This window comes from Muscardinus avellanarius (assembly GCF_963383645.1).
Source record: "Muscardinus avellanarius genome assembly, chromosome: 8".
NCBI classification, from domain to species: Eukaryota; Metazoa; Chordata; class Mammalia; order Rodentia; family Gliridae; genus Muscardinus; species Muscardinus avellanarius.
In genome coordinates, this window is record NC_137794.1 from 103,647,100 (window position 1) to 103,662,606 (window position 15,507).

Sequence of the window (15,507 nt, forward strand, 5' to 3'; positions counted from 1 at the left end):
GGCTTTGGGTTGTGTGAGTACTCTGCTGCCCCCGGAGCTGGTCATGATGCTTACAAGTGTCTCCTCACCCCACTCTTCAGTATTTCTGGTTGTTTTACTTGTCTCCTGTCCCTCCACTTCCTATTACTCAAGCTATAGATTACTTCAAACCTTCTAATTTTTAGTCATTTATTTTTACTTGCATGGAACTGAGGATTAAAACAGGGCTCTGTGCAGTTTGCCTAGTGATCCATCACAGGGCTACACCCTGAGCCCCCATTTTAATTTTTTTATTAGGTGAGAAAATACTGATGATCATTTATCAAAATCTTCACTTGAACATCACATCTTAGTTTTGGCCTTTTTGAGCTGAAGCTCCTCATGCCTGGACCAATGTGGTCACAGGTACATAGAAACGTTTGTTTTTAAAAACATTGTGTGTAAGCCGGGCGTGGTGGTGCACACTTGTAATCCCAGCATTCAGGAGGCTGAGACAGGAGGATCGCAGTTCCCGGACAGCCTCAGCTACTTAGTGAGGCACCTCTGCAACTCAGTGAGACCCAGTTTCAAAATAAAGAATAAAAAATAAGGGCAGGGGGTGTAGCTCGGAGATCGAATGCCCCTGGGTTCCACCCCCAGACCCGCAAAAAACCCAAAAAACCAAAAGAAAAAATAACCCACTGTGTGTTAGCGGGGCGTGGTGGCACATGCTTGTAATCCTAGTACTTGGGAGGCTGAGACAGGAGGATCACAGGTTCATGGCCAGCCTCAGTTACTTAGTGAGGCCCTCAACAACTTAGTGAGCCCCTGTTTCAAAATAAAAAATAAAAAAATCAGGCTGGGGGTGTATCTTGGAGGTAGAATGCCCCTGGATTCAATCTTCAGTACTGCAAACAGACAAACAAACCCCCCCCCCCCCCCTGTGTTCCACTAATACAATTGGTATAAACTTAACTCTATACCAGTAGGATTTGTTCAGGCACTATTTTCACAAGGTCAAATGATAAGATTTTTTAAAGAGTTCCTTTTTTTGTAGTACTGGGGAATGAACCTTTAAGCCACATTCCCAGCCCCATCTTATTCTTTATTTTGAAATAGGTTCCTGCTAAGTTTCTCAGAGTCTTGCCAAGTTGCCGAAGCTGACTTCAAACCTGCAATCCTGTGTCTCAGCCTCCCAAATCCTGGTATTACAAACATGTGCCACTGGACCCAGCTCAGAGTTTCCTTTTAAGACTACTTAAATCAATTGTTTTAATACACAGGTTGAACAGGAAAAAATAAATTTATTTAGGAGAAAACAAAAAATAACTTTGTTGTTGTTCTTCTGATATAAGTTGAAGACTTGCAAAGAGTGGTGGTTGGTTAAGAAGAATTTGTTTTACTTGTAGATTTCAAATACATTGTTATTAAATTTTCCTTCTTATCAGTTTATCAGTTCACATTTTAGTGTATTCCGGGCAGTTGAAAACCCAGTTTTGCCCTGCGAGGTCTGTATTACAGACATGATTCTTGTTTGAATCAATTTTCATTCTTGTTAAGGGATGAATTCAGTTGTACACATCCAGTGCATTTTATGTACCAAACATGTTAGTTCAGGAATTTCACTTGGTTCTATAAAGATATGCATCAGCAGTGGATAGCCAATCTAAATAGGAGATTCCGCCAATTGGCCCCTGACCCAGTTCAGTTTTTCCTTCTCGCTTGCAAAACACCTGGCTCTTAGGGAAAAAAAAATGAGTCAAAGTGATATTGAATTTGAGTGCTTATTAACTTTTCTTCTGAGACTTATCCTATGCTCACTTTTTTTTGTGCTAAAATGTTTCAAGATATTCTGCATAAATCCCATAGGAGAACAAGCACAAAAGGTTTCTTTAGAAAAATGTACCTTTTGTTTAGAGTTAACATCTACCCAAACAGATTTTTTTCTGGTTCAATTACTTGCTTAATTTGTTTGTATTCATAATAATAATTCTGCCAGGATATGTATTTTGGTGGGTACTGGGTTGAACCCAATGGTGTCTACCACTGAGCTATACCCCCAGCCCTATTTTATTTTTTTATTTTGAGACAGGATTTCACAAAGTTATCAGGCTGGCCTGGAATCTGTGATCTTCCTGTCTCAGCCTCCCAAGGATTGGGATTACAGGCGTGTGTGGTCTCTTGCCAAACATCTAAATTTATAACTTGGCTGAATGGCTTGCTGGTTTCTGTTATGTAACAGAAGAATGCAGATGTTAATTTAATCCGAAGCCTGTTTATACAGTGACTTTGGTAATGTATATCTGAAGATGGAGAATCAAGTTGTATGAGGCCAGCCTTTCTTGTCAAGTCCTCACTCTCTCCTATTATAATTGGAATAAGTTGAATCAAGAACAAAGAGCTCTAGGTTAAAATTTTACTACATGTTTCATCTTGCCTTTGCCTAGTGGGAAGATAAAGACCCAAGCAGAGACTTTGATTAGAGGGTGAAATGTATATTCACTTTTTATTTTTTGAAAATGAGAAACATGTTTTCAAGTAGTACACAGTGTCTTCGGGTCACTTCCCTAAGACACTGAACAATTTAGACCTGTATCAAAATATGCCAATACTTAATAATTCGTGAAGTTTAATATTTTGCAAACTACACACCAGACTTCTTTTGATGGGTAAAGCAGTGGGGCTGACTTCCAAATCTTTGAGTAGAAACTTCCTGTGGGCAATTAGAGATACTCACCCGTGCTCAGAGAGGAGGGCTGGGCTGGAGTTATCACTTGCTTTTGGTGCTGATAGAAGCCAGAGGGGTGGACCAGGTTTTCTGTGGGAGAATATGGAACAGTAAGAGGAGAAGAGGACCTACCACTGAACCTTAGCCATTCTGGTTTAATGGCTGGAGGAGCCGGGATCTGCAAACGGTACCAGGAAGCCACAGGCTGCGAGGGAGGAGGAAAGGAGGAGGGCTTGGTGGTATGGCAGTTAAGAGGAAAGCAACCTTCAACAGGCAGGGAGGAGTCGCCGTTGCCAGCTGCTTCTGACAAGTTAACTGAGATAGGGACTGAAATTAATCTGTTGACTTTGGCAGCTGGCGCCTTTGGTGACCTTGGGATGCTGTTTGTGGGTAACTATGGTGGAAAGCAGATTGGCTTGGAATGATCCATGCATAAGGGGTAAGCAAAGGAGTCCTGCAGTGTAGACATTTCATCTGGGGTGGGGGTAAGATATTAGGAAAGGAGTTAGAGTGAGGTGGGGCATCCTGGCATGTGATAATGGCTGGTGGGAAAGAAGCATTTGGATAAGAGATCCCATAAACAAGAGGACGGAAAGAGGATCAAGATCACCCAACATTAATGTTAATAACTGATACCGCCTTTCGAGTACTTACCATCCTGGCATGGTGGTAAGCCCTTGATGAACAGTCTCACATCCGAGTCTTAGAAAAATTTTACATGGTGATACACTATTTTCTCGAGGTTAGAGGGAAATGAGGAAAGTTGAGACTTAGAGGTGCCCAGTACCTTGCTCAGCATCCTTGATTAACTGCCTTACTAACTCAGGGACCGAGCCCTACCTGCTGCTACCCAGTCATCCCCTGCCCTGAATTTAAGGATCCCATGCTTCATTTAAATAGCTAATTAAAGATCTGTTTATTTTTATTTTATTTTATTATTTATTTTTTGCTGGTACTGGGGTTCCTGGAAACCCTTCTACCTCCGGGATACACTCCCAGACACCTATTTTTTAATATATTTTTTATTTGGAAACAGGGTCTCTTAAGCCAGTGCGGCTGGCTTCGAACCTGCATGATCCTCTTGTCTCCGCCCCCCCCCCAAGTGCAGGGATTACAAGCATGCGCCACAACACCCAGCTTGATTTATATTTTAATCTAAATTATACATTTAACTTTATATTTTATACATATATGTATGTATGTATGTATGTGTATGTGTGTGTATGTGTGTGTATGTATATATATATATATATTTACAGATCACCCAGGGGCATTCAACCTCCAAGCTTCACCCCCTGCCCTATTTTTTATTTTGAAATAGGGTCTCACTAAGTTGCAGATGGCTTCAATAAGTACCTAAGGCTATCTGTGTACTGTGATCCTCCGTTCTCCCTCCTGAATGCTGGGATTACAAGTGTGCACCAGCACACCCAGCTTACACTTTATATTTTAATTCATACTTATACTTTAAATTTTAAGAAGAATCACTTTGCAACTCTATCTGAAAGGTTGATTTCTAGCAGCTCTACTGTGACAGTTTTATCAAGTGGCCTGGACACAGAAACCAAAACCCAAACCGTAACATCTCATTTACCGAGAGCCCTTGGCCTTGGGAGGGCGTGCACAGCCTCCGGGTCAGGGGAGGTGTTTTGCTCGCAGGACTCCTGAAGTGCTCTGTGAGGTAGACCAGAAGTACAGCGGCAATCGCCACTCGCACTTAGCAGACAGGAGGAGCCCGACTAAGGCAGCGACTCAGGGAGGCCAGTTAAGCGACAAGCAGACATCCCTGTAGACTGTGACCGGCTGAGGTTCCTGAACTAACCCGAATTCTGTCCTCTTGATTTTACTAGGGCATAACGACTACATGTGTCCAGCCACCAACCAGTGCACGATTGATAAGAACAGGAGGAAGAGCTGCCAGGCCTGCCGGCTCCGCAAGTGCTACGAAGTGGGGATGATGAAAGGTGGTAGGTACGCCGTCGTGGTGTCGCCGGCTGCCCTCTGCTCCCGCCATCCCGCTGCACCACCGCCGAGACTTTAGTGTGTCCCCCCCAAATTTCTTTTCCCTATTCTTATTTTTCTCTGCAACCAAACCATTTTTATCATACATTTTACTCAGAAGTGGATGGAACTGGGAATTCTAACATGCTAGTTTGTGTTTTACATTTTCAACGTAGATATCTTATTTTCAGTCAAAAGCATACAGGGGCAGTGGAGGAAGGGAGGGAAGGTTGCTAGGTGAGTGATTCAGTTAACCCTGCCATTGCTAGAGCTAGAAACATGGGATCTGGAGATAAGCTCCCCTTCAACTGGGACCTGTACATGGGAGAGCTAAATAGCTCAAGTATAACTTTCCAATGCCTTTGCAGAGCGTAGGGAATTTGGGGTTCAGTGCAAAGGGATCATTCTCCTTTGGAAGTTATGTCCGGCAACACATTTTACAATCTCAGTGCTGGGAACAGTTCAGTGATTACTAAGCACTAACGAATCCCAGCGTGCTCAGGGTCTGTGGCCATCTGCTTATCTCCGTGGCTGCTGGAGTGCACATGTGTGTGGGTTCCTGGCTCCTGTTCAGGCTCCCAGTTTTGTCACATGGGATTGTGGGGTCCAGCTTTGCGGGTGTTAGGTGTTCAGTACGTGTGATTGCCTGATGGATCCTCGTGTATTCTTGGGAATCTCATCTTGAGAAACATTGCTCCCAGTATTATATATCCTTCAGCAGAGAGAGAGAGAGAGAGAGAGAGAGAGAGAGAGAGAGAGAGAGAGGGAGAGAGAGAGAGTGTATGTGTGTTGGAGGGTTGGGGACAAATTAGCACTGTGTAAACAAAGTCCCCTATGCATTCAGAGGTCCATATGTCTGTCCACTGTCCAGGGAATAGTTTTCAGAAACAGGAGAGGCTTGGGATGAGTTGAGGAACATAATGTTGCAATGAAAAAGGGTGGTGATTTTGCAAAGATGGGCAGCTAGCTTTTAACTCATTCATACCTGGGCGGAGGGGAAGGAGAAGGAAAACCCAGGATCCAACCAGAATGAAGGCACACCTGACTGTTACCAGGCTTATGATGAATGATGCCTTTGTTTTCTGGTCGGGCTGAGGTTTTGAACCACAGCGTTTTGGAATGAATCCTCTTGGTGAGCAGATGAAATGTTGACTTTACGCATTGTGTGAGATGTGACCATATATCTTAACTGTCGGAAAAGGCAGCATTAATTCAAAGGGTAATTACTTCCAAGAATTGAACAGCCACATTCAGAAAATGACACCGTGAGTCATAAATGGATTAAATATTTAAGGAATTCATCTTTCTTTGCACTGTTGGAAAATTAGTCAGGCTTAATTAAACTCACAAAAAGCTTCTTAAGGTAACTTGGTAAGTGACAGGAAGATAATGACTCCATGAGAAGAGTTTAATCTGAGACAGAGACAGTGGAGTCCAGGTTTAGTCTTCTTGTCTGGCAGTTATAGGGAAGGTAAGCCCAGGACCTTCGTACTCTCTGCAAACTGAAATAATCTACTTGTCAATTTGGACAAAACATTTTTTAAAAATTGCTGGTATCCATATATTGACTTCACTTCATAAAAACAATTCCTTCTTTTATTTTATTTTAAAAATTAATACTCATACATTCTTGCTACATAAATAAAAATTATTCATCCTCATGTTTAATTTAACAAAATTCTAACTTGAAAATGCATGATAAAATTGCCTCACTGTTTCCAAATAAGAATTTAGATAATTTGGTTGTGCCTGGCCTGTCTGTACATACATGCAGACACTGTTTACATATATTTATTTATGACTATAAAATATATATCTTATTAGTTTTCTCTGGCTGCCATAACAAAATACTATACTGGGTGGCTTAAAAAAAAACTATTCTCACATTATTGGAGACTAAAAGTCTAAGTTGAAGGTGCTAGAAACTTTGGTTTCTGATGTAAGCCTTTTTGGCAGGCTCAGGGTGATCTCCCATGGCCCCTTCTCTGCTTAATCACTCCTGATATCTTTCCCTTTTCTTATAAGGACACAAGTCCTAGTGGATGTGGGGTTTGCCCTTATGACTTTATTTAACTATATTTATCCCCATAAAGGCCTTGTTCTCAGTACAGTCATATCAGGGGCTACAGCTTGAACAGATGAATTTGGGGGGAAATACTTCAGTCCATTACTGGCTTGGGGAAGTTAAATAAGAGATCGTTTACCTCCCAGCTCTGGAGGCTGGAGGCTGATTGCTGAGCTGTAGGATTGGTCCTCTGAGGTCTCTCTCTAGGCTTGTGCACGGCCACTCGGTTCCTGTCCTCACATGGCCTTCTCTGCCCACACACTCCTGTGTCTCTCCATATTTACAAGGACATCAGTCTTATTTCATTAGAGCCCTACCCTTACTTAATCTTTATTGCCATTTTAAAGACCTTGCCTCCAAATACAGTCACATTCCGAGGTCCTGGGGGGTTAGGGTTTCAAAAATAGAGGAATTTTGTAAACACACGTCCAGTATATAACAATAGCCCATTGGGATTACTCTGTGGGGTTTTTTTTTTTTTTTTTTAGTATCTGCCTACATATTATAAAAATATACATCTTTCTGGCAGTTTATACATGTACATAAGTTTTGAGTCAAGTTTTATCATAAAACCATGGGCTGCAGGAACATCCCCTTTGAATCACATGTATAAAGTGCCTTTCCAAAGCCCTATGATTTAATGTAGTTTCTATAATGTGGGATACCACACATAACCTGATGTCACTTTATATGACAACCTTTCAGCAATCCCACTGAATAAAGACTTAATTTATAACAGGAAGTACAATCATGACTATAAAAGTTGCAGTTGTAAAAAAAAAACAGCTGTGACCTGATGAAATCTTTAGAACATTTTCCAACTGGTTTCCTGAAGAAATCCACTTGCTTATGAGGCCACTGAATCACTACCTATGAAATAAAGAGTTTGGTTTCAGAGAACTACATCCCTACCTCCCATTCTTCTAGCAAGGCTGAATAAAGTTGCTGAAATATATCCTAAAGATCCAAGAGTGCATGAATTATCTGCAGGAAGAAACAATGTTACTCTGCTCTCAGGCCTCCCTGATCCCTGCCAATCTCATTATTAGATTTTATTCTGAGCTGTGGTACTTCAATTAAAAAAGAATACAGGATTTCAGATGTACCTCAGTGGATGTATTTTCCTAGCTCTTTGAGTTCCCCTTCTTCATCTGCCTCTCTCCCCTTGAACCTTAGATTGCCCATTAAATAAAAGTCTTTGTGTCGGGAAGGCCCTTGCCGTTCCCGTCACTATGCTGCAGCCCTGTGTTCTGGCTTCACAGCACACAGCTCTTCTCTGAGGTCCCGTCACTGTTATTAGTAGAGGTTTCATGTCTGTCCTCTAGTTCATAAACTCCATGAGGGCAGTCTGGAGTTCTGTCTCTCCTGGTGACTGATGTAGCACTGAACAAGTTGCAGAGTAGGTGTTCAAGAAGAAATATTGTTTTGTACAAATATATTGACTTGGTTCACTTAAAAAGTATCTGTTCAGTGCTTCTTATATTCAGTCTATTGTGGATGAAGTGACTTACCAGCAGTGTGCTCACAGTACAAACAGAACATAGCACAAGGGTGTGTGTGAAGTGTCCAATAGAAACCCAGAGGATAAGCTGAGACTCGACTGTGTCAGACGATGGCAATAATAATAATAACAACAACAACAACAACTACTACTACTACTACTACTACTACTACTACTACTACTATGACTACTACTGAAGAGCAGAGAATTAACCAACTACTCCTGGGGTTTATTCAAACCAGGAAAGCACTCAGATTTTTGACTTCCAAGGACTATATTTTACCCATGAATGTGCCATGGGAATGCAAGAATTCAACAGTGAAATCCTGGTGCAAATGTTGACACCTCCCCAGACTTGTTGAAAACCTCATTAAAGTAACTTTTAAGAGCTTCATTGTTCTCGGGTGTACGATGAGCTCATTTCTCCTCCACCAGTTTGTCATGAAGATTGCAAATCATAACATGTGAAAATACTTTACAAAGTTAAAGTACCACAAGCATTAACGATTGCGATCTTTTCTGTCAAAAATAATTTCTATCTTGGTTAAGCACATCCTATCTGAGTGCCGCTAGACTTTTCTTCCAGTTGGAAGAAAGAGCAGGGCAATTTCATCATGTTACCTAGGTATAAATATTTAATTCCTTTGTAGAGAATAAAAACAGGCTGAGACATATGTCTTTTAAAGAAAACCCTTTTTGGTGTCATTTGCTAGATGGAGATGCAAGATGAGAGATATTCGTTATCACTTAACGATGCCAGAGAGAGACACAAATTCGTTAACATTCTCTACCCAGAATAAACTCGGAGTTACGTTAGTGGGAAGGCTCTTATTTTGTCAACCAGGAAACTGGCAAATAGACATTATTTGATGTGCAGGACTCTTGCGCTGACCATCTCGGTTATATATTATTGTAGCTCATTGAAGAGATATTTGAGACAAAGTAGTACTTGTCAACTAGTCTTTAAAATAATAAATAGAAAATTTATAATTCTATTTTCATGCTATCTCTATTTTATACCTATTTGCTTTTGAAATTTAAAATTTTAAGTTGATATTATATAAAAACATAAAAATAATGCATATTATAGAATATCATGTGATATTTTTATACATGGATATGTTCTGTAATGTGTGTGTGCATGTGCGTGCGTGCGTGCGTGTGTGTGTGTGTGGTACTGGGGATGGAACCCAGGGACATTCTACCTCTGAGCTACAACCCCAGCCCTATTTTTATTCTTTATTTGAAACAGGGTCTCACTAAATTGTTGAGGGACTCACTAAGTAACTGAGGCTGGCCTCGAACCTGCGATCCTCTTGTCTCAACCTCCCAAGTACTGGGATTACAAGTGTGTACCACCACACCTGGCTTACATCCTGTAATGTTTGAATCAGGTTAATCATATCTATCTCCTCAGACATTTATCATTTCCTTCCGGTGCAAACTTTCAGATTCCTTTCTTGTAGCTTTTTGAAATATACAGTGTCTTGTTTTTGCCTATAGCCACACTACTATGCAGTAAACACTCCAGAGCTTCTTAGCCCTATCTGACTGTAACTTAGTACTCATCACTCATACCTCTCTCCATCCCTCCCTCCATCCCTCTACTCTCCCAGCCTCAGGTAACCACCACTCTGCTCCCCGCTCTAAGCTGGGATCAACTTTAAGAGTCTGCATAGGCACACTAGCATGCAGCACTTATCTTTCTGTGCCTGGCTTATTCCACTTAACATAATGATTTCTCTAGTTCCATCCGTGTTGACAAAATGACAGCTTTTCATTCTTTTAAAGGCTGAGTAGTATTCTATCATGAATAGCCATGTTTCCTTTATCTGTTCATCAACTGATGGACACTTAGGTTGGTTCCATTTCTTGGATCTTGTGAATAGTGCTCAACAAGCACAGAAGTACCGATGTCTCTTGCAGGCACCTACTTCATTTCCTTAGTGGGATTGCTAGATCATATGGTAGTTCTACTTTTAATTTTTTAAAGACTCTTCATACTAGTGTTTTTCCATAGTGTGTGTACTAGTTCACAGTCCCACCAACAGCATGCGAGTGTTCCTCTTTCTTCACATCCTCTCAATGCTTGTTATCTTTGGTCTTTTTGATAGTCGCCTCTCAGTGGAGGAAGGTGATATCCCACTGTAATTGAGATCCCTGACCATTAGTGATGGTGAACAATTTTGCATATACTTGTTGACTATTAGTATGCCTTCTTTTGAGAAATATTCATTTAGGCATATTGAGTTGGCATCATCATGATATTTGTTATTTATTACTGGATTTCTATTTGGCTGTAGAGTTCTTTAAGTTTTGCATATATTCTGGGTATTAACCCCTATCAGATGTAGAGTTTGCAAATACTTTCTCCTGTCTTGTAGATCTTGTAGATTGTCTCTTCATTTATTGATTGTTTCTTTGGCTATACAAAAGTGGTTTAATTTGATAACCCAATTGGCTATGTGTGCTTTAATTGCCTGTGTTTGTAGGTCTTGTCCAAAAGGAACACAACAAAAGCCAAAAACAAAAACAAAATATACAACAACAAAAATGCTTGCTCATTCCAATGTCCTGAAACAGTTTCCTCATGTTTTCTGTGTTAGTTTTATAGTTTCAGGTCTTACATTTAAATCTTCAGTGTAGTTTGAGTTGATTCGTCTAACTGGTGAGTCCTAGGGGTCTAGTTTCATTCTTCTGCATAAGGATATCCAGTTGTCCCAGCATTATTGATTAGAAGACTCTTCTTTCTCCAATGTGTGTTCTTAGTACTTTGGTCAAAGTAAATTGACTGTGGATGCATAAGTTTATTTCTACACCCAACAAGACAAAGCAATAAATGTGATACTACATTTTGACAGAAATAAGGACAAAAAGCAGATGATCATCTCAACAGAAGCATAAGAAGATGCCATCCATCTCTGTCCTGTCCAGGACATAAATATTCCTTTTGCCCAGGGTGTCCATGCTGTATACCCTACCCTCATGTTAGTCACTGAGTAGCTGTCTCATTTATTAAATCAACTGCCGAGGTTTCGCAGAACTTGTGTTCAAGGAGCCCTTGTGTAGTAGCCTAACACTGTCACCACACCAGTGTTGTTTACCTCATGTCACCTCATCAGGCTCATTACACAGGCATCTCACCTCACCTCAAGAAGAAGGGAAAGTAAGTACAGTAAGACAGAGAGAAAGAGATTATATCAAATAACTCTTGTTACAGTATGTTATTATAATTGTTCTATTTTATTATTACTTATAGTTGCTAATTTCTTATGGTGCTCTTTAAGTCAGCATTCTCACCTTTATGATCTAAACACCTGACCCAACACTTACAGGGAGAAAGGTTTATTTGCTTATAGGTCTGAGGATTTCAGTCCATATATATTTATATATAATCCACTTATACCAAGCAGGAGCTGGGGCTATAGGTCCTCCAGACATGATGGAGAAAAGCAGAGAGAGCAAGAGGAAGAGAAATACACAATAGCTTAGGCCACACCCCCAGGGATCCACCTCTACCCACCCCAGCCCTTTGTGTGTGTGTGTGTGTGTGTGTGTGTGGTACTAGGGGTAGAACCCAGTGGCTTTCTACCTCCGGGCTATACTCCCAGACCTATTTTATACTTTATTTGGAAACAGGGTCTCACTAAGTTGGTGAGCGCCTCACTAAGTAGCTGAGGCTGGCTTCGAAGCTGTGCGATCCTCCATCCTCCTGTCTCTGCCTTCCAAGGCCTGGGATTACAAGTGTGCACCACCACGCCCGCCTGGCTGCCACCCCTGCCTTTAGAGGACACACCTTCAGGAACCCACAACTAGCCACGCCCCACCTCTACAGGCCACACCCCCAAACGCAACTCCAGCCAGCCCTGTCTTCAGAGGCCACACCCCTAACCCACCTCCAGCCCTGCCCCACCTTCAGAGGCCACACCCCCAGGGATCCACCTTCAGTCCCGTCATGCTTTCAGAGGCCACACCCCCAGAGACCCACATCCAGCCACACCCTGCTTTCAGAGGGCACACCCCCAAACCCACCTTCTGCCAGGCTACACACACCATCAGAGGCCACACCACCAGGGACCCACTCCAGTCCCCCCCTGCCTTTACAGGCCATACCCACAAAACCCCCTGCAGCCACGCCCTGCCTTAATAGGCCACACCCCAAAACTCACCTCCAGCCCCGCCCCACCGTAAGAGGCCACACCCTCAGGGACCCGCCTCCAGCCCTGCCCTGCCTTCAGAGGCCACACCCCCAGGGGCCCACCTCCCTCATGGCTGCCCCTAGAGCCTGAGGTCCTCCCAGGCTTAGGCTTACTTTCAAACCATGGCAGGTAAATCAGAATTTATAAGATACTCATGTATAAAAGAACAGTATATAGAGGCTGCAGTTCCACCCATGGATTCAGGCCTTCACCGGGGGTCTAGGAAGGAATGAACCCCCACAGATAAAGAGACTACTCTATTGCAAGCGCTTACCCCAGTTCCTGCCTGTGAGAGGCAGTCAGTAAAGAGTCGTACCATGCATGGGTTAATAGAATGTACTATTAAAAGCTGGAAGCGCAAGTGTAGAGCTATGAGTAAGTTGAGAGCCAAGAATTTTGCTTCTCTGATTTGGAGATAGTATCTGCTTGGATGTTAATACCTGTGTAGAAGCTTTTGCTACACAGCAGAGTTTCACCTCAGAGCTCAACAGCGCTCAATAGGAAGCATCGGTGCTGCCGCATCGGGGAGATGGCTAGGAGACTCGGCTGATGTTGGCCAGGCTCCCTCGCGGGGCTGGACGGGAACCAGCTGTTTGGGCCAGAGCGACTCGGAAGACTCAGTTTTGCTTTGTGTATCTCTCCTGCCCTTGCAGGCTGGTCCAGGTATATTCTCATGATAATGGCACACAAGTGCGTACACACACGGACACACACACGCATGCATGCGTGCACGCACGACAGGTCACAAGTTCATTTGAGGCTTTTCCTTGCATCACCTGATGACGTCTGGCGAGCGGCAGCAGGTCAGTGTCAAAGTCCAGAGAATGAAAGGGGATTTCCGAGTTATATGGCAAAGGTTGAAAAAATTGGGGCCTTTTTTTGGTAATCTATCTCAACCCAGTATATGGATTTTTCAGATTTTTGTACTGTAAAATAGATACAGTCATAAAACCTTAGAAGGAACATATACGCCTTTCTATTCTACTCCATGCCAGGATCTGCTATGTAGCATCCCTGACCACTTGAGTTGCCATGCAGAATGCAGGTGTGCATTTTATTTTCATGTCTCCCATACATATAAGCTGGCAGGACATGGCACAGACACACAGGGCTAGGCGTGAGCCAGTTCTTCTGGAAAACAATGGGGGGCTTCAGATATGCAGGAACTGACTAATTTACTCAGATGTGGGTTTGGTATTTATGTGTGTTACAACTAGTCATAAATGGAGATTCAAATAATAATCAAATACAAGTATTTTAATATTTTGGGGAAAACTCACTATATATATAAAATTAGCCAAGAAAACATTGACAATGAGGCCTTTATTTTTATTTTGGTTATAGTTAGGATGCCAATTTAATTTTTAAAAAAAATTTTTACTTATCAATTGACTAAGATTATTTGTAACTGAGTCAGGAATGGTGGTGTATGCCCGTAACCCCAGTGCTTGGAAGGCTGAGACAAAAGGATCACAGGTTTGAAACCAGCCTTAGCAATTTAGTGAGACTCTCAGCAACCTAGCAAGACCCTGTTTTAAAATAAATAAGTAAATAAATAAATAAATAGGACTAGGGTTGCAGCTAGAATGTAGAATGCGTCTGAGTTCAATCCTCAGTATCATACACACAGAAATATTTTTATAATTGACAAATTAATATTGTGTACAACATAATGTATTAAAATATGTATATATTGTAGAATAGATAAACTGAGCTAATTAACATACTCATACATTTTTAAATGAGAACACTTAAAAATCTACTGTCTTATTTTCACGTGTTAAATGCTTTATTATGAACTCTAGTCACCATTTTGTAAACTCTATCTCTTAAACTTACTCTCCCTATCTAACTGACCCTTTGTAACCCTTGTCCAGCATCTTCCCCCATACCACCCTCCTCTGCCCCACAGCTCCTGGTCACTACCATCCCACTCTCTGCTTTTGTAAGTATAATGGTTTTGGGTTCCATATAAGTGGGATCATTTATGGTATATTTGTCTTTCTCTTTCTTGCTTATTTCACTTTACATAATGTCCTCTAGACTTAGCCAGGCTGCTGCAAATGTCAGTTTCTTTTCGAAGGCTGCACAATATTCCATGGTATATATATACCAGATTTTCTTTCTTTCTTTATTCATCAGTTGATGGTCACTGAGGTTAATTCCACATATTGGCTACATTGTGAATAAGGCTTCAAGAGCATGGGAGAGAAGATATCTCTTTGACATACTGATTTCATTTTTTTATAAATATACTCATTAATGGAATTTCTGGGTCACATGATAATTTTATATTTAATTTTTTGAGGAACCTTCATGCTATTTTCCACAATGTTGGTGTTAATATATATTCTCAACAACTGCGTGTAAGAGTCCCCTCCTCTCTACATCCTCACCCACACTCATTATCTTTCATCTTATTAGTAGTAACTATTGTCAAATTTCAGGTGATAGCTCATGTTTTTAATTTTTCCTGTTATTGAGTTGAGTTTCTTATTTATTTTAGATATTAAACCCTTATCAGATATGTTTTTCAAACAGTTCTTCCATCCTGAAGTTTGTCTCTTTATTCTGTTGATTGTTCATTAGTTATGAAGAAGCCTTTTAGTTTAAAAATCCCCTTTATTTTCCTTGCCTTTGTGTATTTGTGTGTGTGTGGTTGTTGTTTTTTTGTGGTACTGGGGATGGAACCCAGGGACATTCTACCTCTGAGCTACACCCCCAGCCCGATTTCTTATTCTTTATTTTGAAACAGGGTCTCACTGAGTTGCAAAGGGGCTCACTAAGTAGCTGAGGCTGCCCATGAACCACGATCCTCCTGTCTCAGCCTCCCAAGCACTGGGATTACAAAGCATGTGCCACCACACCTGGTATCAGCCCTATTTTTTTTTTTTATTCTTTATTTTGAAACAGAGTTTCACCAAGTTGCAAAGAGCCTCACTAAGTAGTCCAGGCTGTCTGTGAATCACAATCCTCTGGTCTCAGCCTCCCCGAATGCTAGGATTACAAGCGTGCACCATCACACCCAGCTTGATTTGTATGTTTTGAGGTCATA

The 15,507-nt window shown here is 41.5% G+C and overlaps 1 protein-coding gene across 1 annotated transcript in view; it reads left to right on the forward strand.

Annotated features, from left to right (window-relative positions):
- The window catches only part of ESR1 (estrogen receptor 1), a gene marked incomplete at its 3' end in the record, with an annotated part of 276,093 nt that overhangs the window by 72,413 nt on the left and 188,173 nt on the right, over positions 1-15,507 (forward strand). The window contains exon 3 of the mRNA XM_080700149.1: positions 4,537-4,653. Within this exon, the coding sequence (XP_080556275.1) occupies positions 4,537-4,653 (117 nt within the window). The remainder of the gene's footprint in view (positions 1-4,536; positions 4,654-15,507) is intronic.